The sequence below is a fragment of the Arvicanthis niloticus genome, chromosome 7, assembly GCF_011762505.2.
Source record: "Arvicanthis niloticus isolate mArvNil1 chromosome 7, mArvNil1.pat.X, whole genome shotgun sequence".
In the NCBI taxonomy this organism is placed as follows: Eukaryota; Metazoa; Chordata; class Mammalia; order Rodentia; family Muridae; genus Arvicanthis; species Arvicanthis niloticus.
This window is the reverse complement of record NC_047664.1, coordinates 19,894,107-19,920,599: the sequence shown is the minus strand read 5'-3', so window position 1 is coordinate 19,920,599 and position 26,493 is coordinate 19,894,107. Positions and strand designations below refer to the sequence as shown.

The 26,493-nt window shown below is 43.2% G+C and overlaps 1 protein-coding gene and 1 long non-coding RNA gene across 10 annotated transcripts in view; one reads left to right on the top strand and one right to left on the bottom strand.

The window, feature by feature from the left end:
* Window positions 1-3,132: 3,132 nt before the first annotated feature.
* Window positions 3,133-25,544, top strand: Fam161a (FAM161 centrosomal protein A). 6 transcript variants are annotated; one of them, XM_034508368.2, is made up of 8 exons: window positions 6,924-7,059; window positions 8,394-8,477; window positions 10,577-10,794; window positions 15,220-16,353; window positions 16,727-16,894; window positions 18,949-19,048; window positions 23,776-23,930; window positions 24,400-25,544. In XM_034508368.2, the coding sequence occupies exons 3-8, from the start codon at window positions 10,631-10,633 to the stop codon at window positions 24,521-24,523; spliced, it is 1,845 nt and encodes a 614-aa protein (XP_034364259.1). In that variant the 5' UTR covers window positions 6,924-7,059; window positions 8,394-8,477; window positions 10,577-10,630; the 3' UTR covers window positions 24,524-25,544. The 6 variants fall into 6 exon arrangements, with proteins under 6 accessions (XP_076794142.1, XP_034364259.1, XP_034364258.1 ...); XM_034508367.2 differs by having other exon boundaries at window positions 6,986-7,059; window positions 8,369-8,477; XM_076938027.1 differs by lacking the exons at window positions 6,924-7,059; window positions 8,394-8,477 and adding an exon at window positions 3,133-3,878.
* Window positions 7,040-26,493, bottom strand: part of LOC143443032 (uncharacterized) — a 53,293-nt gene continuing 33,839 nt past the window's right edge. For all 4 annotated transcript variants that reach the window (XR_013111714.1, XR_013111717.1, XR_013111715.1 and 1 more), the window contains 2 exons: window positions 8,580-8,700; window positions 7,040-7,171 (listed from right to left, as the gene is read on the bottom strand). This is a non-coding gene — a long non-coding RNA (uncharacterized LOC143443032). The remainder of the gene's footprint in view (window positions 7,172-8,579; window positions 8,701-26,493) is intronic.

The following is a 26,493-nucleotide window of genomic DNA, read 5'->3' as shown; positions in this document are numbered from 1 at the left end:
TTAGTTCCCTTTGATGATGCAGAGTAGATTTCCCAGAAGGGGCTTGTAGACTTATCATGAGCACTTGAAAGAGATTGAGGCCCTAGCATACTTTATTATGTTCCAAAGCAAACAATTTGACAAGTTTTAGTGAATGTTAGAATCTCCCCTTTGTCATTTCCTCACAAGTAAAGAGTACTGCATGTAGTTCAGTGAAGCTAAAATACAAAATGCATACCCACAACTACAAATAGGTAATCTAAAGAACAGATCAATGTCTGATACTGCAGAGCTCTGCAACCATGGTCAACAGAGCCACACTGGGGAAGGTGAGAAAGCAGTTTCGTTCAACAGGACTCAGGAGCCAGTGTTGGGTCACAATTTGGGAGTCTGACACTAGGTAGGTTTTTTTAGGCATATTTACAGCACAATTCATCGAAAATTTCCTGGAGATAATTAATCACAGGTGCATAATAAAGCCTAAGATATGACTAAATCAAAACTCTGGAAAGTACACCTTCCATGAAGATGGGTTCTATATTGATGGTCAGTGGGAGGGTCCAGTGTGATTCTGGCCACAAAGTACAAAGGTCACCAGGTTGTATTACCTATGTCCACTTCCAGCCTTCTGGGCAGAAAATAGGTTATAGGTGTCTCCCTTTGAGGGAACAGTCCTGGGTAACCCTGGAGGTTTCCCTAGTGCCTATCTGTGAGCATGATGACCTCTGCCACTTTCTGATAACCCCTTCATAAATGTATGTGCAGCTCTTCCACAGCTTCAGGTGTTTTTCAAGTTAAGTGCCTTACTTGCATTGCGTAGTCACTTTAACAGATAACAGTTTTTCTGTTTTGCTAGGTTCCTTGTATGCTGACTCAGGTGTGTTAGGCCCCTAACCTTTGGGTGGTGACAGGTTCCTTGCACAGGCTCCACATATGACCTACTGAGGACCACCTGAGATCTCTCCAATTTTGCATACTGTGGGCACTTCAAACATTTCAGAATTGACTGAATGGCCAATCTACTTGGAGAATATAGTCTAAACACCATTTCTTAAACACCTGGAAACCTTATAGTGGAGAACTGAGGAATAGCACTTAAATGTAAGCATATCTGTCTAGCCCTTTTAAAGTCCATCCTTTTAAATTTGACAGGATGACTTCTTTCAGCTTTAACAGGGCAAGCGTTCTGACTTGTTCTAATCCCTACAACACAGCTGCTGTTAGGATTGTTAGCTATTGTGCTTTAAATCCCCACATCAAATCCTAGGGAAGGTAGCAGTTTTCTACCACAGCAAATTTCATATAAGCAGCGGTTAGCAGAAGTCTGTCAAAACAGCTACATCTTTAGATAGAAATGTGTAGTAATGGATAATATCCCAGTATCCATTAATATGGACTTGAATAGTATTTTGGCCTAAATTTCTAACGTGCCCGATCCAAGTTTTATAACGCCTTAATTTTATAGCTTTAACAATTAAAATGAGAGAAAAAACTAAATTCTGGGTGATTCAAGTATCTTTATCTCAAGACCCTAGACTTAAACATTCATTTTTCTTAACTTCTTGGATTCTATGATATAGAGGTAATGAAGCACCAGATTATGCAGGCCAAAATATGGCTTACCTTAAAATCAGGCCCTTTTTTCAAAGGTGTGAAAATATGTAAGAAGTACCTATTATCAGGTTTTAAAAACTCAGGCATCATATTGGGGTATTTTGGATTTAATAGGGACATCAGCATTCAAATTACCTACAGAGAGTCCAAGATTTTAGATAGAAACTTGCCCTCATTTTCCTTTTTCACAGATGCCAATTTTTTGTTCAGATTATTTTTCTTTTTTCAGTTAACTGGGGATCAAACCTTGAAATCAGACAATGCAAATGCTAAGAAATTGATAGTTAAGAGACTGATGGAGAAAGAGCTTGCGTGTGTGTGACCTCTGTGTTCTTTACAGTGTGACAGGAAGTTAAAGCTTTTAATAGAATATCTGTGTGTGCAAGAACCTCTCCCAATACTAATGAGCAACTCTAACATCTTCTGTGCTTTGTTTTCATCTTACTCAAATATAAACCCAAATATCAACTAACATGTATGGGTTTTTTTTTTTGCTTGTTTTTGAGACAGAGTTTCTCTGTGTAGCTGGCCTGTGATTCCATGGGTATTCATTTTTTTTTTCAGAATTCATATAACTGTACATTCAAAATTATTCATTTCACTATCCTGTATATTACAATTCAATACAAAAGTTCACAAGCACTTCTATGATGCCATTTTCTTTCAGATGTGCCCATTTCTGCTCCCCTCTCTTTTTTTTAGCTGTGTTATTTATTAGATGTCTGCAAATTTAGAATACTGTCAGCCGAAACTTTCCTACTGTATGTACACACTGATGTCTTTCATTCATACCCCTTATTTACTATTTCATGTTCCTAAAACCATCCACTTGGGCTTCAGTCTGTAGACAGGTATTGTTTTTCAGTTATCTACACCAAATCCCATCACAGAACTAGTTGCATGTGGCTGACAAGAAGTCACTATTCTGTTATTCGGACGGCTATGGCTCCCTCCCTACACCTAGCTTTTCAGAACTAACCAGTATCCATGAGTAGCGTTGGAAAAGGCAAGCTCAGCAAAACAGAGGAGGCGGGGAAGGTGATGCGCTGGGAATTCGCAGGGGCGAACAAGGAAGGAAGGGGTGGTAGCTACTGCGTCAGAAACAGGTTCTGTGGAAGGTGTGCGGCATAATGTAGAAACTACTGGAACCTTGCGGTGGGGACAGGGGCACTAGCTGGGCTTCTAAGTTAGAGTGTTATGTCGCAGGTGGCTGAGATTTCACTGAAAGACCATCCAAAGCGGCCAAAAACCTAAGGCCGATCAGGAGGTTGGTGGGGGTGAGCTGGGAGGGTGTGGTCCCTGTGGGCTCTCTCCCCCTCCAATCTGCCGCTAAACTAGCTGCAGAACCCCAGACAAGCTACCCCATCACTCACTGGTCGGAGTGACAGGCACTTCCTCTGCCTCGCGTCTTACTGGTCAGCGGAGAAAAAGAGGGCGGGACAAATAAGTATTCTCCTTCTGATTGGTCAGCTCGTGCTGGGTCTTGTCAATTAGAGATGAACCGCGTTCTCCGCCATATTGAATAGCGCGCTGCAAAGCCTGTCCTTTTCTTGGGGTGGTCACCCTACACCCTGTTCTTCCTGTTCCTCTGTACCCTAATATGTTGATCTAGTTAGTAAAAACGCGCTTTCTGCTATAAGTCCGTATGCCGCTCGCGTTCTCGTTTAGGTAGTTAGACCGAAATAAAGCTAGAAACCAGAGAAAAGCTCAGTCCCTAGCCGGGGACCTGGGTGTCGTTCAAGGGAATCAGTAATTGTCCCGGCGCAACTCGCTCCCATTGAGCAACTCGCTTGAAGATAGCGTTTTACTTTAACTTGCTGTGGTAGTCATTTGTGTAGCTTCAGATAGTTATGCTTCTAGAATGTCCCGTTAAACCGCAGATTTGTGTCTGAAACCATGATTAGACCTTAGCTGGAGTCGGGGCTCGCATTTGTGACAGTGAGAAAGGACGTTGCGTACTTTATGGTCCTTTGCCACCTCCTATAGCGTCCCTAGTAACCGGGCCCCTAGTAACCTCTCGCCCCAAGCCAAGATCTGCGAGCTAGGCGGCAGCGCCTGCTCACCCGCCCCGGGGTGCTCGGGCTCGGAGGCGGGGCGATGGCTGGATGGCTGCGCTGCACCAGGAGGCCAGACTGGCGGCTGCCAGCCTCCACCCGCCAGCAAATCCCATCACCGGAGCAAGGATCGCTCAGTACGAAGACTCCTTAGAGTCCTTGGTAGCAGTGGCGTTGGAGGCGGCCATGGAGGAGGAACAGAAGAAAGGGATGTGGCATATGCGGGCGTCGGTAATGTGGGAGCCCGGAAGGGTCTGAGGGCTGTCGTGGTCTTCACTAGCAGGATGGGTGAAAATGCGGTGTCCTATGCAGACCCTCCCTGTCCTCTGCCCCAACTAAGGATTGCTGCTAAACTTTCTTGGAGAGCCTTTTTTATAGCTATTTCTAGAGTGTGCAAAGAACAGAACTCTCTTTTTATTTTCCAGCATATTTGGGGAATAAATAATTATTTAGTTCTTTGATTTTTTTTTAATTTTAATTTTCGGTTTTTTTTTTCCCTTGAGGAAAACTGATGTGCCCATAGTTTTTTATAAAAGCTCAGATGATAAGTTGTACTGACAAGTGTGTTTTATCAGTTTTGGTTAGTTGTGGATTTTAGCAGTCCATTAGGAAAGCATGTTTGAAGTTCAGTGGTCAGATGCTCCACAGATATAGAAAAACATCCAGATAAACAAATCGCCCAAATCCCAAAGTTTTCTAAAGAGGCGATACGAGTTCAGTGAGGTCTTTTCACAAAGCATTTTCAGTATTATGTCCTGGATGCGTTTCTAGCAGGAGGGCACAGGCTTCTTCTGTTCTCTCTACTTCTTTTCCATATATATGGAAATATATATATATATATATTTATTTCCATAAAATATATATATATTTCCCTTTAAAAGTAGGGAACCTTGAACTTAAGCCAGCACTCTGCTGGTATAAAACACCAAGACAGGCATGTACCCCCCACACACTTGGTTTCTTAGCAGTGCTGGGGTGGGCTGAAGGGTTTGCGCTTGCTAGGCAAGTACTGTACCAACAGTTACATCCTTGGCTTTTGTTTGTTTGTTTGTTTTTGTTTTGTTTTGTTTTATATAGGGTCTCCTTTGGTCCAGGATTTCCTCAAACTTGCTATTCCTGGCTAAGGAGGACATTAAACTCCTGATCCTCTTACCTCCATCTTCCAAATACCGGGATTAAGACTATGAGGCACCACGACTGGCCTGTGCAAATCTTTCAAGCTTAAGTAGAGTAAAGCAGACCCTGACCATCAGTGAGGTTCAGAATCATTCGACACAATCTATCATAGGTCACAGAGGCAGAAATGCTAGAGTGAAGGGGAGGATTTGGATCCTGGATCAGAATCCATTTTCTTCTACTTGCTAGGTGATTTTAGGACATGACTTCTGTTTCTTTGTCTATGAAAGGACTATAATTGTCTCCATTTTCTACCTCATTCAGTTGTTATTAAGAACCAAAGGAGAGAATGGGTGTCATTCCTAGAGTAGTTTACATGAACTAGTAGTAATTATAACAACTGCCAGCTTGAATAATTCACTTGGAAATTGATTTATACTTTGGCTCATTGTGGCAGAAAGGGCTGTACTTTGTCCAGTTGTACTTAGGTTCCAGAGAGCCCTGCTAACTGAAGATTTGGGTTATACGCTGAGTTTGGGTTTCTAACATCCAAATACAAACCTGGTATGTTGGCTTTTGTCTATAATCCCAGTGCTGGAGGGGAAGAAATAGGCAGATTCCTGGTATTTGCTGAAAGCCCTATCTCAAAAAATAAGGTGGAGAGTGACTAGGGAATTCACCTAAGATTGGATGTTCGGCTGGAACCTCTGCTTATCCCCTGCACAAGCTGGGAAACCCCATCTGCCCTCCTTCTGCCAACCCCACCAACCTAGAGAAAGCTTCCCTGTCTACTTGGAGAAAACTCAGGTTAACATGTCATCACTCCTTGTCTCTGAATTTCAGACAACCTGCCCGAGAGTGCCCGAGTCGGGGCTCAGTTTCTGACCATGCATGGACACAATCCCAGCTCTAAGCTAGCATGGCAACACTCCCCACCTAAACTCTTTAAAACCCTGGCCTGGATGTGTGACCTCACTGACCTCCACCTGTGAGATCCGTGAACCCACCCGAGAGCTGCTGCCTCCTAATAAACCCGCCTTTATCTACTTTTAATCTGGTCTAATCTGGCCTGTATCTGTGTCACTGAGGAGAGAAAAAGCCTGTCATACACACATATTCTCTCTCTCTCTCTCTCTCTCTCTCTCTCTCTCTCTCTCTCTCTCTCTTTCTCTCTTTCTCACACACACACACATACTCTCTCTTTCACATACACTCACACACACACTATTTCACATACACTCTCACACACACACTCTAACACACACATACACTCTCATACACTCTCATACAGTCACACACACACTCTCTCTTACACACACACACATGCACACACACCCAGAGAGACAGTGAACCTTAACATTTAGTAGACAAGTAATAGACAAAAGAGATTAAGGATCAGGCACCATGGAAGGAGGACTGGAACAAGGGCCCAGAGGGTCCCACACTCACTGAGAAAAACAGCAAGGTGAATGAATGGTCAAACGCTTCATCAGTTCCCTAAAAATTAGGAATAGAGAATGTGTCCCCAGGGGGGCAGTTCTGTAGGTGGAGAGAGGAGTGAGTGTTCCTCTGGTGCTTTCTATTTTCCTTAAGAAATAAAAGGTTATAAGAACAGTTGGCGCATAGGAAGAGAGCAGGGAAAGACACAGGTGCTGGAGTGGCAGAGCCATTTCCCAAAGGAACACTGTCGAGCAGGCCAGGTAGCCACTAGACATTGCCCAGGGTTTAATTTAGTGTCAGTCGTTACCAAATGTTGTCTATTGCTTTGGAAAGCTACACGTCAGCTGTGGTGCTAACCACTAAACACATTGTCCTTTTCAAACATCTAATGTTAGAGCATTAGAAGGTGGAGTCAGAACTGTGAGCATGTGGAGAGTTCCAGACCAGCCTGGACAACATAGCAAGACCTTGTACATAAATAAGTCAATAAATCTCAAACATTATCTGGGTACAATGACCCACAGCTACAGTCTCAGTCTTTGGGGAGCTGAGGCACACATATCTCATTAAACATTGTTGTAAAACTCTTTCCTCCCTCTCTCCATCCCTTCTTCCCTTCCTCCCTTCCTTTCTTTCTTTTTTCCTTCCTTCCACCCTCCCTTCCTTCTCTTCCTCTGCTTCCTGGTCCTTCTTTTCTTCTACTCTGGAGTCACTGTGTAACCCTACCTGGCTTGGAGCTCATGGAGAAGAGGAACTTATGTAGAGGAAGCTGGCTTCGTAGAGATCTGCCAACCTCTGTCTCCCAAATGTTGAGATTAGACATGTGTACCGACATGCCTGGCCCCTAGCATCTCAGGTAGCACGTGCTGGCCTCAGCCTGGCTATGTAGCTCAGACCTTGAACTCAGGATCCTTCTGTCTCTGCATTCTGAGTGCTGGAATTACAGCCAGGGGCTACCAGGGTCAGCACTGAAAAGAAAATAAATTAGTAAAAGTTCCAGAACATCAGATAAGCTCTGTAGACTACAACACAGACAGTTAGTTTCTTATGGCACTGACACCAGTTAAGCCTCTGGTGCTGGGAGGGTTGATACATCCGTAAGTGGGTCGAGCCACTCTCAAGATTAGCTTCTTCTGTAGTGGCACTTACAACATGGAAAGCTTAACATCAAGGAGGGGGAAAACAGTGGCATTGCACATGGTGTTTTGCAAACCAAACAGTCCTGGGGCAGAGGGCGGAGGTGAAATGAGAATTTCCTAGCCGTCCATCGTTTTAAGTTAAAATACAAACAAACTAGGAGGGCCTATTTGAAATGTTTCGTGTTAACTGTGGACTGGGCACTCAAGCCTCAAGTGTGAGTTCAGCTCGCCAGGCCCGCTCTCCTCACGCTGCTCCTTCTCCTTTTCACACAGTTCTTCCAGGTCAGGAGCTTGCTGGTTTTAGTGTAGACAATGGAAATAGGACCTTTGAAAGATTTTCTGAGAGAATGAATGAGGCCGTGGATGTTCTGTCTGAAAGCTGCTCCCTGTTTTAACTAGAGGACATACAAATAGAAAACATTGACAGGTTCACAGCCTGATGTGTAGGTTTTTCATTTTTCATTTATGTTGGATTGTAGGCCTTTTCCTTGATACTCAGTAAGCTCAGTAAGCTCAGTGCAGCCTTCAGTGACCTGTGTCCTCATACGGCCCAACCTTTGCAAAGGAAATACCTGCTATTTTCCTTTGGTGGAAACTTAAATGGTTCCTAACTTATATGTTCTTTCATTCCACAAATTTATTTACTGGATATGTTTTCTTGTCTAAGTACCTTTCTAGAAGCTGGGGACATAAAAGCAGAAAGCAAACAAGTGCTTGCCTTTGTAAGCTGACTCTCCACTTAGGACATACACAGATATACATGGGACCAGGATGGGGTAGATGGTTGGTGGCTGAATAGTTCTAAAAAGCAGAGGAGGAGGACACATGGTACAAAGAGGACAGTCAACAAAGACTTTTTCGAGGTGGCATTTGAGTGAGGAGTGAGCAAGTATCTCGCACAGACTTCTGGGTCATCAGCATCCTCGAGAGATGGAGCAAATCAAATGCAGAGACCTCAGGAACTCCGCACTTTTTTTGTTTGTTTGTTTGTTTGTTTGCTTGATTGTTTGTTTGTTTGTTTTCAAGACTGGGTTTCTCTATGTAACCTCAGATGTCCAGGAACTCAATCCATAGACCAGGTTAGCCCGGAACTCAGCGATCTACCATCTTCTGTCTCCCAAGTGCTGGGATTAAGGTGGGTGACCCATGGCTTTTTTTTTTTTAAGGTTTATGAATATTTATTGGGAGGTGGGTTGTGTATGTAGGTTTGTGTGAGTTTGTCATATGTGTGCAGTACCTGTGGAGGCTCATAGGAGAATTATTATTTTGCTGCTTTTGCAGAGGACCCAGGTTCAGTTCTCAGCATATATACAGTGGCTCACAACAATCCATAATTCCAGTTCCAGAGGTTCCAGCACCTGCAAAAGCAGCAAATATAAATAATATAAATAATAATTAATAAATAATATAAATATTATATATATATATATATATATACAATATAATATAAATAATAATTCTCCTATGAGCCTTGCGTGACATACATTAGTTCTTTGGTCCTGTGAGTTGTTGATAAGTTTCTACATATCAGTTCTGTTGAAGAAAAATTGTTTTCTTTCATTTGTTTTCTTGAAGTTATCCCAAGTGGGATAATACCAGAAGAATCTTCTTCTAAGAGCAACAAAAGTCTAAGGCTAGACAGTGGTTAAGAACACTTGGTGCTCTTGCAGAGAACTGGAATTTGGTTACCAGGATCCACAGTGGACAACTTAAAACTACCCATAATTCCAGCTCCAGGGGATTGAACACCCACTTCTGGACTCCATGGCACTTGCACTCACCCATTTATACATGTATGCACATAGTTTAAAAATATACATCTGTCTATCCATCTATTTATCCATCATCCCCTCCTTTCTCAATGTGCAGAATGAACCCATAGCCTGGTACATAATAGGCAAATACTTGACAACTGAGATACTTCTCCAGCCCAAAGTATTATTTATAACGGACTCTTCTGAATTTTCCTATTGGAGAGGTTAAACAGACTTACTTTCTGAGATTGTTATGAATCTAACTTGGGAATATACTTTGTTTGGTTTTGAGTGTGTTCAAGGTGGTAGGCTAAATTTAAAACCATGGTTGATGGCCCTTTATACATAGTATCATACATAATCTAACATTTGTCAACTGAGAACATTAAAAATTATATTTATAAGTAAATATAATTTACTTATATTTAAGTAAATATAAGTGTGTTATGTGTATGTTTAGGTGCACATACCTGTGTGTGTGTGTGTGTGTGTGTGTGTGTGTGTGCACATGCACAAAGGCCAGGGAACAACTTCTATGCTATGGCATTCTTCAGTGCTGCTGTTTGCTGTTATTTGAGGAAAGTCTCACTGATTAGGCTTCAGGGACCCTCCTGTCCCCACATCCCCAGTGCTGGGATTACAAATTTATGTCACCATGTCTGGCTTTTTTTTTTTTTTTTTTTTTTTTTTTTTCTAGAACATGGGTTCTAGGAGTTGAACTCAGCATAGCAAACACTTGAGAATTAAGCAACTTCTCCATCTCTAGAAACTGAGGTTTTTCTCTCCTTAGTTAGAAGAAGGGAGAGATGGGTAGTGGGGGAGAGGAAGCCCAATCAGAAGCTCCAGTCCTGAGGTGTGTGGAGTCTCCAGCCACACACGACTCCATGTTCTCTTCTCATGCCCTAAGTGTCTGCCACCTGTGGACATCACTCATCTTGCGGCCCACAGCAGCAACTCTCCTCTGCCCTATCCTGTGTCCTTTCCCCCTCCAAGATAAACCCAATTGGGCTCCCTGGAGAGCCACTGAGAACTTTGTCCCTAGCCCCATTCCTGCCCCCTGTCCACTGCACACCCTTGGAGCCCTGAGGCAGAAGTCCCTCAGGAGCTGGCTCTGGGCACAGGAGCAGCAGCTGCTAGTCTCTCAGCAAAAAACTGCACACCTCAGAAGAGGCTTCCTGTCAAAATCCTTGTAGCTGAGTTCTAGTCTGCCTTCTGCAGAATAGATGTGATGTCAGTGACATCACATGAATATTAACTGTCAGTTATCTAGGAACCTGGCCATGGTGGCACACGCCTTTGATTTCAGGGATCAGGAGGCAGAGGCAGGCAGATCACTAGTTCAGTGCTAGCCTGGTCTACATACGGAGTTTGAGGCCAGCCTAGGCTACATAGTGAGACTTCTGTAAGAATCAGCATTTGGACCACTGTCAATTTGTTATTTAATTTCAAACAGCAGATAACAGGGTTCTCTTCCCATCAGGCAGGTTGTCACAACTTTCCTGGGAAGGACGAAGAGGTGACATTCGAGGACACTATGAGCTTCTCTGATATTTACCACTCTGATGAAGAGTATTTTAGGAAACTCAAAGACCTGAAGGCTGCCCATGTAGAAACCATGGCAAAATTAGAGAAAATGTGCCAGGACAAGCTAAATATAAAGGACATCCAGGCAGAGCTCGTCAGGGACGATTCTTCTAGGTAAGTCTCTTCTAGAGAAGTTCGTCATTGTCATTTGTGGACTGAGCTAAGATAAATGCTTGGATGAAGTATGGAAGAAAGTCCCCACAGTATGTACTTCTAAATGTCCTTCCTAGTGTTGGTCATATATGAAGGTGAAACATGGTTGTATTCTCCATATGATGTGTTTATAACAAGACAAAGAGAAGGGAGATATGTTCTATGGAGGTGTGGTAAGTAAGGTATTGGAAAAGAGGACGCCTCAGCGGGCCCGTGCTGAGGCATCCCTTCTCCCTGAGGGACCAGACACACGTTGGTATGTATAGTATAGAACAGAGTTTATTCAGGGCATGGGGAGGGGAGTTAAGAGGGTAGTAGAGGTGGAGAAGGCAGAGGGGGAAGGGTAACGGGGAAGGGAAGAGAAGTAGAGGCCGGCCATGAGCACGAGGAGAGAGGGGGGTTAGGGAATAAGGAGAGGAGGAAGGGAAGCAGAGAAAGAACAAGAGAGAAACAAGAGAGGGCAAGAAGAGCAAGGAGGGGACAAGCTGCCCTTTTATAGTGAGTGGGTCAGGCTAGCCTGGCTGCTGTCAGGTAACTGTGGGGTGACTTAGAGTTTACCACGTTCCAAGCTGGCCTCTGTTGTGAGAGTTTTGGCTACTCTACTTTGTGCTCCTGGCTGGTTGGAGGTGCACGCCCACACCCAGCAGCTATCTCAGATACACAGATGAAACACACACACACACATACACACACGCTTATTTTTAAACTGCTTTAGTGGCTCTGGTGGCTGGGCTCTTCTAAGCTTCCCACAGCTAGTGTGCCCTGAACTTTACTCCTAGCTCAATATCTCTAAATCTGCCCTCAGCTTAGTTGCCCAGTTACCTTCTGTGAAGCCCATTGGTCTTGCTGCCCAAGACACTTTTGGGCTGCCCTTCCATGGGCCACTTTCCTTTTCCACCTACATTTTGGAAGATCTCCCCTACAGCTCTGAGTCTATTCTGTCTCTCTCTCCCAAGTCTCTAAGTCTCCTCTTCCTGCCCTCTCCTCTCTCCTCCCCTGTGGGAACCTAGAAGCCTCTTTCTTTCTGCCCAGCCATTGGCCACTGGCATCTTTATTGATAGATCAAAAACCAATTGGGGGCAAGGACCTTCAGTGTCAGTAAACACAGATTCCCGATTAAATCAAAGCATCAGAACAATTCCTCTACAGGCCCCAAACTCTGGGCGCTCCTCCTGCCTCAGCCTCACAAGTACTGAGATTATACGCATGAGCCATCATGGCTTTCCTTTCTTTTCTTTCTTTCTTTCTTTCTTTCTTTCTTTCTTTCTTTCTTTCTTTTCTTTCTTTTCTTTCTTTCTTTCTTTCTTTCTTTTCTTTTCTTTCTTTCTTTCTTTCTTTCTTTCTTTCTTTCTTTTTTTTTTTTGAGACAGTCTCATGTAGTCCAGGTTAGCCTCAAACTTGTACTGTAGCCAAGGATAACCTTGAACCCCTGATTCTCTCACCTCCACTTCCCAGATGATGGGATTACATGCAGCCTTGCCTTGTTTGAGCTGGGCCTTTTGTTGTTGAGTTAAGGTTTCACAGTGCAGCCCTGGCTGTCCAGGAATTCACTATGTAAATAGTGAGCTGGACTTGAATTCACAGAGATTAACCCACCTCTGACTGCCAAGTGCTAAGATTAAAGGTGTGTGCCACCGTGCCCAGCCAGTCCTCTTAAATAACGAAAATTACATTTTAATTTTAAAAATTAAAAGATGAGCCCATTAAAGATGGTAGGTTTTGATTTCTGTTTTTAAAAGCAATCTAGTTTCAAGGTTCATTTTCTACTGTGGACCTGCTTCCTTTGAAACCATAAGCTGATCATTTACCTAACCCAGCTGGTCAGCTGACTGTATTATTATTATCAGTGTGTCAGAGCTGTCTGAGCTCTGACATCCCCAAGGAGGTCACAGACACTGTGGGGGAAAAATTAGTCTCATTTGGAGGCTCAACCTTACCTTTAATCTTTCAGTTCTCTGATAAAAGACACAGCTTTTGTTATTTATTTACAATAAGTCTCAGTCAGCACTGGGGCTGGGCAGACATCTACCCTCCATGCTGTCAGAATCTACTTTCCTATCGATAACCGCAAGTTATTACTTACTATGTTCCATCTGGGCTGCTCTTCACTCCAGCTGACCAGCCCTCATGGCCATAACTTTAAGATTCTGACCCCAAGGCATCTTCTCCTCTTTCCTATCCTCCTCTCTGTCTCTTCTTCACCCTCAACTTAAAACCCACCTACTTCTAATTCCTCCAGTAATTGGCTGTAGCTAATTTTATTTAACCAATAGTTTTAAATCAAGAAACAAAGTTTGCTCAAGAAAAGCCTGTAAACAGAACTCACTTGTAGGCCTAGACCCTCAGGTACAGAATTACAATATATGACAACAGACCAACTCAACAATTTCACTTTTTTGTCTAAATAAAAAGATTCTTTCTCTTATGATAATGATCAAACTACCCTAGGGACAATTATGAAATTATTATGAAAATTATTAGGTAAGAGTTAACATTCAAAAAGTTTAGTCTGTATTTGGCAGCTCAGGATACAGTATTCTATTATTTATTCTATCCTGGTGAGTTCAGAGCTGTATCTAAATCAGTTTCAATCCTACCTTATATTACCATCCTAAAATTACCTTTGTAGACCTAGAGCATCCTCTTAAATACTAAACAACTTAAGCTTATAGTAAGACTATGACTATCTAGTCTTCAACCCCATCAGAGACCTGAGAAGGAATAAATATTACCTGAGTGTGCAGTAGGCACAAGGATGCAGCTTCCAAAAATCATAGAAATGACAGAGACAGCTGACCACCTGGATGGTCCCTAATATTCTCTATAACGTTGGAGCATCTATCTTCATCCTTCTGGCCCAGAGTAGCTGACAGACCTTTTATAAAGCAGGAATTATAAAGGACTTGCTTACTCTGTATTGGCAGAGTTTGGCAGTTGACTTCCCTGCATCTGTTTGTCCTTTCTGGACAGCATTCTGTCTGCAGATAAGTGAGGGCATTTTCTTTGCCTAGTGTCTAGCTTGCCATGACTGAGGCAAATGAGGCCTTTCCATGTTCACAGTCTTCTTCCAAGTTGAATGAGGTGTTGCCTGGACCTAACATGTCTCAATGTCAAAAAAAGCCATAAATAAATAAAAATATCTTTAAATGCCATATTCTGTGAGTCTCTGAGTTTTTGAAGACCATCAATCTACTCATAGCACATCTGAACAAGCAAATGTTACCCATATCCAGCTACTGTTATCTCTACAACCCAGGATACTTATTTCTGTGATAATCCAGACCAGTATCTGACAAGACCATGAGCTTGACTGACTGACTGTTAACTTGCATTACTTAATTATCCTAAACAGTTTGTGACATCAGCTATTAGAAGGACTGGCACTAAATCTTCTATTTTTAAATGAGTTGCATAGGCATAATACCTCCAGTAATTGGCTGTCATTTTGTTTAACCAGTAGTTTTAAATCAAGAAACAAGGTTTGCACCACAAAAGCTTGTAAACACACAAGCTTTTGAGAACGTTCTTACAGGTTTAGACCTTCAGGTACAGAATTTAGCATTACAACAATGGCAACAGACCAAACCTCAACAGCAGACCTGCAGTACAACATGACACTCCAGTGTCTCAGAAACAGAAGGAACAGTGGTCATGCCCAGGTGCTGGTAGGGGCAGGAAAGTATTTTCAACAAAGGTGTCATACATAAGTATGATCCCCTCCCCCAAACAATTCTAGGAATCAAACCCTCAGTGCATAAGAGACAGGCTCTCACTATGTTGCTGAGGCTGGCCTTGAGCCCCTTGTCTTTCCAGTCTTGCCATGCACTAGCATGCACCAGCATGCCTAACTGAGTTCAAACTGGAGAAAAATAAGAGGCAAAGCGGATACAGGAAGCAAGCAGGAGCCTTCAGGGCAGCAGCAACCATGTGCACCCACACATGCATGGTGGAAAGAAGTCATGTGAGAAGGCTTCAAGGATGATGACTAGTCTAGAGAGGGGTAAGACTGCTGGGTAAGCAGGGGCCAGTCCTGACTGACAGGTAGGTTAGACTTTATAGCAAAGATGAAAGTGTTAGGTAGAAGTAACACGGTCAGACATGGTCAGGATGCTGGCTCTGGGAAGCACAGAGGGGATGGGGATGAATAAAAGTAAGACAGGAGGGGCAGCTGATGACTCAAGTTTCTTCTCTGAAAACTGAGAGTGTGTTAGGTAATTCATAGTCATCTCAGCTCTGTTCTAAAGAAAACTGATATTGTCACGCCCCTTAGACAGCTACTCTCTTCTAACTGACTATACCTTAATCTTAGAAAATCTGTAATTACATTAATTCTAACATTTGGCCACATAAAATTGGAAGTGTACTCTAATTATTATTCTTCCTTAGTTCTGCATCGGAAAACAGCTGCTCACATCCTGCCTTGTCAGTGACCTCACTTTCAGAGCCTGACCTAAATGGGTCGCCCTCCTTGTCCACGACTACTGATGAGTTGTCCAACCTAGAGAGAAGGACTCCTGGGGATGGCAGAGCGATGACCTATGCCAAGGAACTCATAAACAACATGTGGAACGACTTTTCTGTTGAAGATTATATTCAGTATGACTCGGACCTCCAAACAGCTAAGAAAAAAAGAAAGAAGCCTAAATCCTGGACGCCCAAGATTACAGTGCCTGTGCCCTTTGAAATGACAGTAAGGGAGCAGAATCGGAGAGAGAAGGCCCCGAATGCTCGGGCAGACCTGGAAACGAGACAGAAGCTGCTCAAGGAGAACGAGGACGAAGCAGAGTGTAAGAAGAAATTCCGAGCCAATCCTGTTCCTTCCGGCGTGCTCCTTCCCCTTTACGAGGATCTAGTCAAGCAGAGTGAGGAGCGTCGGAAGAAGGTTCGGGAGAAGAGCAAGGCTGCGCTCCTGGCCTCCCAGAAGCCCTTTAAGTTCATTGCGAGGGAGGAACAGAAGCAAGCAGTCCGTGAGAAGAAGCTGAGAGACCTTTTTAGGGCTAAAAGGAAAACGAAGCAGTTTAAAGCCAGACCTGTGCCTCATTTTATTTACCGGCCAGCTGCAAATGACAAGCCTAAGGAGGAACTCTATGGGGACAGCAGGATGCAGCCAAAGGCCAGAGACCTACAGAATTCACCTTGGCCCAGTCAGTCAACTTACAGACGTTTCAGGGACCCCAGAAGTTCTGCCAAGCTAAGGGGTAAACACAGGCGTAGGTACCTGAGCCCAAGTGCTGGAGACTTGGAGAAATGGAGGGAATCCGACTCTGAACACAGCTTTCTGAAATGCCCAGTGCTTTGTGAACAGTGTTGTCTTCTCGAATCCCAGTGTGACAATGATAAAAGACAGAAACTCTTGGTAGACATCAGAGCAGATGAAGAAAATTTGAGAGAAACATGCAGGCCTAATCTGTCTCCTCGGCGTAAATCACCCAGAAGAAGCGCGTACATGAAGCCCAGGCCTCGTGAATGCAGCCCACCGTTGCCCACCGCGTCTTCCCGAGGGCGGGAGCAAGCCATCAGGTAAGCCGCCGAGATGAACACTCCCTGTCACATGGTTGCTGAATTGGCATATGAAGTCTTGTGTGTTTTACCTTGTTAAATTAGAATTTACTAAATTATCTGGAAGGTATTGTATGACATGGTAGAGAATCATTTGCTAAGAACAGTCTTCTAAGAAACAAATGTGATTTGCGTTTTTACTCGGGGATCGGTAGATAAGCTTACACAATCCGCCTCACTTGGATTTCCAATGCCACAATTAAGGTTTTGGTCAAAAGGTGGCCCCCCCACCCCCCTTTTTTTTTCCAGCCTTTGAGTTATCCCCTGTTAAATCTTTGCGGGATAGCTTCATCCTTGGCTTAAAATGAATTAAGCCTTAGTTTGTTGCCCTCAGGAAATCTCTTGAGGAAAAGAAAATGTTGGAAGAAGAAAGAAATCGGATCCTAATTAAACAGAAGCAAAGAATGAAAGACTTGCAGAAACTCCTGGCAACCCGGGTTAAGGCTTATGGCTCGCACCAGAGCTTGTCTCAGATAGTTAAATCCAGGGTAACCGATCTCAGGTACCGTGGAAGAGCCTGGAAACTCCAACATCAGCTGCCAAACTTGGTTTCCTCTCCTCTCCTCTCCTCTCCTCTCCTCTCCTCTCCTCTCCTCTCCTCTCCTCTCCTCTCCTCTCCTCTCCTCTCCTCTCCTCTCCTTTCTCTCCTCTCCTCTCCTCTCCTTTCTCTCCTCTCCTCTCCTCTCCTTTCCTTTCCTTGTAGCTAGTGAATACCTAGATATGAAAATACTATGGTATCGTAATTTATGGATTTAAATAATCTTTGGCTGTTTGTACTCAACTGTTACATATATATGTACACATACACATATTAGGATGACAGTCAGTGTATTTACTCACCTCCATAGTGAGAACCATGAGACAATGTGGAACAGAAGCATTTTCTGTTATGGCTATAATTAATAACTGCTTTAAAATCAGCTCAAAACCTTCTTATTTATATAAGTATGTTCTTATTTATAAATTATGTAAATATTTGGCATATTTACATACAGTATACACACACGCGCACACACACACACACACACACACACACACGCACATGCACACGCACACACGAGAGCGCGTACACACAGACATTATATATCTGGTGCTGGGGCTGTGAGGATCAAAGCCAGGACCTTGTACATCAACTGGCTGATCTGGCCTTATTAGCCCAGAATATTTTTCTCAATTAACAAATAAGTCAGGGAGTTCTGTTTTAAGTTTTTACCAAATCCATGGTTTGAATGGATGCATCGTGGGAACATGCTGCCTCTCGTGACTGTTCCCCTGTGGAAGCTAATAGCAGCCTCAGAACACCTACAATCCTTTGCAGAATACCACTAGAATTCTGTAGAGCAGAGTCTGAAAACCAGCATCCCAAACATTGCACATAAAAATGGTCATGCCTAAACAAGAAAAGCTCTCCTCCAAAGCTGGGTAAGTAATATGGCTTATTAACTGATTTTTTTGTTTTGTTTTGTTTTTGGAGACAGGATTTCTCTGTATAACCCTGGCTGTCCTGGACCAGGCTAGCCTCAAACTCAGAAATCCACCTGCCTATGCCTCCCAAGTGCTAGGATTAAAGGGACTTAATAACTTTTAAGATCCAAATATATATATATATATAATCTGCTTTTAACACTGAGTATTCCTTTGCTACGGGATAGTAGTAGCCCACTAATAGAGCCTAGTTTGATGAACTTGAGCAAAAACTTCCTTAGGAATATAGTATTTACCTGTGGGAAGTTAATAGCAACTTACTCCGAGTAAGCGTAATTATTATAAAGTATTAATTATTGTAAAGTATAATAATTTCTGTACCCATGAAACACTCTTGTCTTGGTTACTTTTAGTATATCTTACACAGAGAAAAAAAACAGTGAAGTTTAATTCACTGTGGGATCTTGTCTAAAGGGTAAGCACAGTGATGTTCATGCATTTTGGCTCTGTCCTCTGTTGATAAATTCATGAACCCCATTTTCTCCTTTACCTGTTCCCACTTGATAAATGTTGCCACTGCCCATTAGGTGATCTCACTCAGGGAAGAAGAAAAGCAGGTTTTTTTTTTTCATTTTGGTTTGTGAGACAGGGTTTCTCTGTGTACCCAGGCTGCCCTAGAACTAGCTCTGTAGGCCAGGGTGGCCTCGAACTAGGAGATCTGCCTGCTTCTGCCTCAGCCTCAAAGGTTTGGGACTAAAGGCATGTGCCACAACTGCCCAGTTTCAGAGTCTTGTTTTTAAAAGAATATTTTTTAAGATACCTATTTGGACCAGACTTTCTTGCTTTTGTACACTTATATATAAAACACCTTTTCAGGCAAGTTTGAAGTCTTTTTGCCTTGAAGACTTTTGAAATCAAAATGACCAGACCATTCCCAGGGCAGTACACTGTGTGTCTTCAAAACCTGGGCTTTTTATTCTGGATTTATGAGAATCTTGCCAGTTTAGAAAAGGAACCGAGTTGAACTGTGTTCTCATTTCCTGACTTGTCTTCTGAAGTGAATAAGTGAATGTCCTAACAAAGCTTCTGTAGCTGACCTTTTAAAATGCCATTCTCTTTATCTGATTCTAGAAGGAATGAAAAGGCCAGGATGAAAGAATATTGGCAAGAACTGGAGGAACAAGATGCAAAATTACAAAAGAGGCCGATGCTGTTTGAAAGAGTCGCCCAGGTTGTGTTTATTGGAATGTAGGGCCATTACCAGCTTCCTGTTTCTCAGTACCCCTGGCCTCCACGTGTGTGTTCCATCTTACTGTGTCCCACAGTTGCTTCTGAGGCAGCTTCATCCAGTCCACCAAGGAAGTAATTTTACTTAAGATCTGATAAGGCTTATAGCTCAATAAAGACCATGTCACTAACCCCGTGAATCTCAAGACATTCCTGCCAGTTTTCTTTAGTGTCTGTTCTTTTTAGTCAGCCTGGTTCTTATTCTGCTGAGGCTTCAGGATATCTTGGGGGGGTCTCTGATGAATCCAACCATTTCGTGTATGATCATTGTATGCAACCTAGTGAGACTGTCTCTTAAAAGCATTTTAAATTGGATATTTATTTAGTTAGTTAGTTTGATTATTTGTGTATGACTGTTTTGTGAGGGCACCATGTACATTTATTGCCCACAGATGTCAGAGGGTATTGGATACCGAGGAACTGGAATTGTGAGCCACCATATGATTGCTGTGAATTGAACCTAGGCCCTCTATAGAGAAATAAGTGCTCGTAACTACTGACCCATCTCTCCAGGCCTTAAAGCATTAAAAAACAAAAGCCGATCTCTCTGCTTCCCCATTCTCCTTAGTACATCTTGACAACAGCACAGTCGTTACTTCCCATGGAGGCCTTTCAGTCCCGTTTTCAATGGTGACCTCAAAGGGTCTTATGATTGACCTCCCCAGTGGGGTTACCTCAGGACGGGAGGTAATCATATCATAGGTGGAAAACTCGGGTTCCGGGGAGGTGAGTAGTGAGGTGTATGGTTAGTAAATGGTAAAGCTAGGATCAAAACCCAAAACCCAAGTTGATCTGCTTCCCATAACCCTTTCCCAAAAGAGAAACTTGCAAGTCACAGAACAGTATGTAAAGCACCTCTGTGTTTCCTGTCAGCCTTGATTTTAGAGACTTGGTCTCAAGTATCTCAGCCCCAAACTCCTACATAGCCAAGGTGAACTTAAGTTTGTCACTCCTGTCTGTACTTCCTAAGTTCAGGAATTATGGGTCTGTGCTACCACAGTTGGCTTTATGTGGTGCTAGGATGGAATTCAGGCAGCTGGGCATACACCCACATCACAATGTACAGCCCAGCACTTCCCAGGCCTGCGTCCACTCCCTCTCCCTAGCACCTCACCTGCTCATTTAGTTCCCTTACTGTGCAGACTCTGAGCCATCCAGGCCCTTTAATCAGGCTGTTTTCTGAATGCCCTGACGACTGTAGCTTTTCTTAGCTCAGACTCACACACACCTTAGCTCACAGTCACGGTCTCATGGCCTTCCTTGTGTTCCTGCATGACCTTACCAGGTCTGTCTGTATCCCTCTCACCAAGGTATGGGGGTTATCTGTGCACTGTCTCTCTGCCCTGTTAGCTAATAGCCTTTAAGGGTCATGGCTTAATGTTTGAACTCCCAGCACCTACTATAATGTATAGCTATGGGAGAACCTAAGAGTTGGGATAAAATTGGCCAGACTAGATTGTACATTTTCTTTTCTGGGTTAGCCCAAGCTAAGAGCGTCATCCTGATGTATTAGTTATGAATCCTAGCATAACAGACAAGTCTCTCAGGCTGCGAATTCCCATGGTTCCTAAGCACCAGAGAGAGCATGGCATCAGTGGGGGGCACGTGGACGGCAAATTAACCTTGTAGCTAACAGCTTCCTCTACTTTTGGCCCTCGAGTTTTCTGTTCCCTTGGAGCAATCTCTCCTCATCATTTGCCAATCTCCACTCAGCAACTGGTAAATAAACAAAGAACTACTACAACGAAACCTTGCTGATCAAATATCTCTTACCTTGAACGAAGGTATTGATGATAACTTCCCATCAGGTGTTATCTTTTTTATTTTATTTTATTTTTTATTTATATGAGTAGACTTTATCTTGACACACCAGAATTGGGCATTGAATCCCATTGGTTGTGAGCCACCCTGTGGTTGCTGGGAATTGAACTCAGGTCCTCTGGAAGAGAAGTCGGTGTTCTTAATCACTGAGCCATCTCTCCAGCCCCCATGTGTTATCTTTAAAAAGACAAAACTAGTCCTTTTGAGCTGGGGGCCTAGGATAGTGGAAGAGTAGGCGAGCCTTCCTCTCACCATTACAGCTCCAGCTCTGCACGGTGAAGGCAAAGGACGACCATCATCGGCCACAGATTGCTCGCCTTGCTGCCAAGTGCTAAATGACGAGTCAGCATCCAGTGACCACTATTTTGGTTTTGTTAACATAAATTAGTACATTTTCCCCTGAAGTCTCAAGTTTTCCTGTGACTGTGGCTGCTAATTAGCCGCTGTCATTCAATAAATTCTCTGGCAGCTTTACTCATTGCCCACTTTTAGAAGCCAATTGAAATCTCCCTTCCATTGCACGGTCCTCCAGTGGGAAGTACCTGTGAGGGTTACAGGGGCAACCATGTTGTCCTCGTTCATGGAAGTCACAGGGTCTATTAACTGAACTATTAAGTTGAATTCTCTTACTTCATAGCTTTGAATTTTTTTTTTTTTAAACGGGTCTCATGGAGCCCAGGTTGGCTTCAAACTGGTTATAAAGCCAAAGATAACCTTGGACTTCTGATTCTACTGCTGCCTTCTGAGTGCTGGGATTATAGATTTATATTACTACTCCTGGCTTAGGTGGTCCTAGGCATTGAACCCAGGACTTCAGACTAGGCAAGCACTCTACCACTTGGTATATATCCCAGGCCTGGGATGTACTGTTCTCAGGGCATTCAGAGATGCCTCAGATGTTCTGTCTGGGCACAGTTCTCATTCCTCTCATTGGTTTCAGTTCAGTGTGTGTGTGTGTGTGTGTGTGTGTGTGTGTGTGTGTGTACCAGAGGTCAGTGTTACATACCTTCCTCAATCACTAATTTGATTTTTGAGGCAAGAGCCCCTCAGTGACCCTAGGGCCTATGAGGGCAGTCAAATGTAGTGGTGCACGCCTTTAATCCCTGCACTTGGGAGGGACTGGCAGGTGGATCTCTGAGTTCAAGGCCAGCCTGGTCCACATAGGACCAGAACTACACAGGGAACCCTGTCTCACTTCCATTGTTTAAAAACTATTGTTATTGACAGTGGTGCAGTTTAACAGAAGTTTTAAGTTGTGTGTCTTTTTCAGTCTCCCGGAGTATCCCGGAGGACATGGTCTTGGCTCTCAAAATTGATCGTTGCTATTTTGGCTTCTCCTGCAGAACCCTAGATAGAGCAACTATGCTTTCCCATTTTCCCAGCTGGGTGTTGACTGGGCGCTGCCTCACATTCTGCATACAGGCTAATATTGGTCCACCAGAACTGAGCTGTGAACCTTGGAGGTTCAGATCTCTTGTAAGATCCACTCAGAGGAGCTAAGCTTGGCTCAAAGCCATGACAGCAAGCTGAGCACTTTGTCATGATGTAGTTACCTGAAGCTGGTGGGCTCTGGGCTGGCTTGTAGCAACTGTGCTGTTGTCTTGTTTTGTTTCTGACGGGGGCTCGTTGTGTAGCCCTCCCTGGCTTTGTGGAACAAGCTGTCTGCTGCTGGGATTTAAGCCATTTTGGGCGGGGGGTGGGGGGAAGGTTGTTGGTTTTTCTGTGGTATTTAAGATTTACGCAGAGCCCCAAGCGTGCCTGTATCAACGCTCCACCAGTGAGCTACAGCCCTTTCTAAAGGCTCCACCAGTGAGCCCTTAATTAGCTACAGCTACAAAGGGACCACTAAAATTCCTGTGGACCAAGAAGTGACATTCAAGGGATTTAAACTCAGCTGTAAATATCCAGTTTTTCTTCCATGAAGTAAAGATAACAGCATGGCTGATTTTATTTTTGATGGGCTGATATCATGGCGAGTAAGACCGAGAACTATACAAGCTGCATAAAGGAGCCGTCCCACACATGTTGTGGTCCTGCCTTCCCATCTGCAGTCACACACATGACCTTTGTTTGTTTGTTTTCGTTTTTTTTAGACAGGTCTTGTTGTATATCTCTGATGGCTGGTCTGGAACTCATTGTGTAGGCCACGCTAGCCTTGAAGTTGTGCTAATCCTCCCCCAGCCTCGGCCTCTTCATTACTGAGACTGCACCACCTGTAGATCATTAACCAGTTTCCTTATTGATGTTCTTTGGGGGTGTTTTATGCAATCTTAAAAGACTCATCAGAGGTCAACACTAAGCCACCTCTAGACGTCCGCGCTTCTAACGTGGGATCCGCACACACCGCCTTGTTTCTAGCTTTTCCTGTTTCTGGACTTGGGCTAACCGAGTTGGCTAGATGTGTTCTTTTGTATTCTTCTACGCATGCCTTTTTCTCGATGTCAGGTTTGTAAGTTATCTGCCAGGTTATTAATTTTCATTATGTCATTTTTCTCTTGTGAAAGGACAGCTTATTACCTACCCAAATGTTGACAGGCTTTGGATGCTCACCGTGCTGGTTATTAAAGATGCATTCTTGTAGTGGGGGCACGTGTGTGAGTCTCTCTTGGTCCATGTCTACACATGTCAGGAACATGTGTGAGCCTCTCTTGGTCCATGTCTACACATGTCAGGAACATGTGTGAGTCTCTCTTGGCCCATGTCTACACATGTCACTGTCAGTCATAGAAGAAGCATATTTCAATCGCTGACACTATTGATCCTAATTTTCAGCGGTGCTTTTAAATCTATACATCTTAATAAAAATGTATAGCCTTTGCTCTCATCTAAAAAGGATTGTCTCTCCTGTAGAGAAATGCAAGGATGGCTGCAGAAAGGCGTTACTCTAACACTCTAAAAGCACTAGGACTCTCTGAGGAGTTTGTTTCAGAGAAAGGCCAAAGTGGAAAAGTGTCTGAAAACATCACCAGGCAAGAGCTGAGAAGCTGCACGTCCGATAAAGAAAGGTAGTGTATTTGCAGGGCATCAGACTCTGGGCTTTCCTATTGTTTAAAAAAATCTTCTTTCTTAAGGGAATGCATGTGAACTGTTGTAAGATATACTACTATTTTATCATGTAATATAAATATTACACAGATAAAACACTTTGTTCCTACAGCAAGCTTATATTTCTCTCTCACACGCACATATAGATATATAGATACAGATGATATAGATTAGATATAGATATAAATTAGATATAGATATACATATACATATAGATATACAATGGCCTGCTTTCGATTGAAACACAAGGAGTCAAGTTTCAAGATAGATTAGTTGCCGGGAACCTTTGATTTCCACATTGGTGCTGCTATGGGCTTCCTGCTATAGGTGGAGCCTATGGACTTAACACTGCCTACATGATGGTAACACAGGCCATGTACCTTTGAAAACGACACATTTCCCCTCTGATTGATACATTTCTTTCTTTAGCTCTTATGGAGAAGAGAGAGAGAATGAGGAAGAAAACTATTTAACCGATACCAGCAGCCAGGATTCTTGTAAGGGAAACAAGGACGACATTAAAGGAAGTGGAGAAGAAAATTCTGGAGAATGAACCCGAGTCACAAGGTTTCTTGTCTCGATGACCCTCCCCATGGGCAACCTCAGGATCATAGTGCCTGCGCTTGTGGTTCTGTGAGCATCCATGGTAGCTCTCACACACGCATAGCTGCTGAACCAAGACACCATACCTGGGAAGGCCGAGTCCACATGACAAGCGATTGGATGCTAGATTACAGCTTTGCATGCTGCAGTTTAGAAATTGCTATGTATGCTGTTTGTGATTATGATTATATTTGTATTTTCAAAGTGTTTGAGGTGTGGAGAACCACAGCTGTCACAAATGGATTGGCTATGGAAATGTACCTTTGTATTTGATAGGAAAAAATTGGTATTGAGAGAACTATTAGCTTTTGAAGATCTATTTTCCATTTTTAAATAAGTAATATACTACAGACAAAACAGGTACTTGGAAATTTACAGTAATTTTGGCACTGAAAAGATTTACTGCTAAATTATCCACACCATGGCTACTCTTTCTTCTTTGTTTGCCCTTTTTCTGGGGAAGATTAAATCCAGAGCTCATACGTATTTAACTTGATGAATTCTACCATTTGCTATACCCTCAAACCCCCAAATTATTTTTGTTAGGTAAAGTATTAAAGTAATTTATGCTACTTTTAAAATCCTGTGTATTATTGTGTATAGGATAATTATGGTCCTTGTGAGTAACAATCTTTTAATTAAGAGATAAAGGTTACTATTCTATATTTGCTGAAATTGTGATCCTAACTTCCCGAAGAAAAATCGTAAAAGTAATTCAGATTTATTTATTTATTTATCCTTGTTTTTTTAAAAATGTTTTGTGTGTGTGTGTGTGTGTGTGTGTGTGTGTGTGTGTGTGTGTGTGTGTGTTTGGGTTTTTTTTTTTTTCTTTTCCTTGATTTTTTTGAGACAGAGTTTCTCTGTGTAGCCCTGGCTATCCTAAACTTGATTTGTAGATCAGACTGGCCTTGAACTCAGAGGTCCACCTGCCTCTGCCTTCCTAGTGCTGGGATTAAAGAAGTGTGCCACCACTGCTGGGCAATTTTATTCTTTACATGTCTTGTGTATATCTGTGTGTAGGCACGTGGGTTGTCTTTGTGTATATCTGTGTGTAGGCATGAGGGTTGTCTTTGTGTATATCTGTGTGTAGGCATGTGGGTTGTCTTTGTGTATATCTGTATGTAGGAATGTGGGTGTGAGTTCAGGTGTTTATGGAGTCCAGAAGAGAGCATCAGTCTCCTTGGCCCTGGGCTGTGAGCCAACTGAGGCCGCACACTGGAAACCACACTTGTATCCTTTGCAAGAGTAGTGTGTGCTCTTAACCACTGAGCCAGCTCTCCCAATCCAACCAGCTTGCTATTATACTTCAAAAATAATCAAGAGAAGGATATTGCCCACGGTTTGGTTAGTAACGGTTTTCCTTTTTCTTACTCTATCTCTTTTTAAAGATTCATTTTTATTTAGTGTGGGCCTCATGCATGTCTGTGCTGCACATGCAATGTAGTGCTCTCAGGGGAGGGCATCGGATTCTCCAGAACTAGAGCTGCAGACAGTTGTCACCCTCTGAGAAAGTGCTGGGATTGAATCTCGGTCCTCTGGAGGAGCAGCTAGGGCTCTTAATGGCTGGGTCCTCTTACTTTGTTTTTATGTGCTCAGTGAAAAAGGAAAAGACCCTCAGTTTCCTTGCTTTCCTTACAGCCAGGTGGACATATTACATAATATCACTTCAGCCAGAAGGAAGGAGGTTTGGGAAATCCTTGGAAGGGAAGACAGCAGCTTGTCCCTTTCAGCCCTTTCTCTTTTTCTCCTTCCTTCTTGAGAAAGTGAGTTTTCATTAAGCAGCAGAATAGGGTTCTTAACTCAGGAGATGTAGCCAACTCTGTGTTTCACATATGGTTTGAGGTATCATTTCTAAGTTCCCACGGTGTCTGTGATGTTGGTCTACATTAACTCTGAGGCTGGAACCACAAACAGGACATC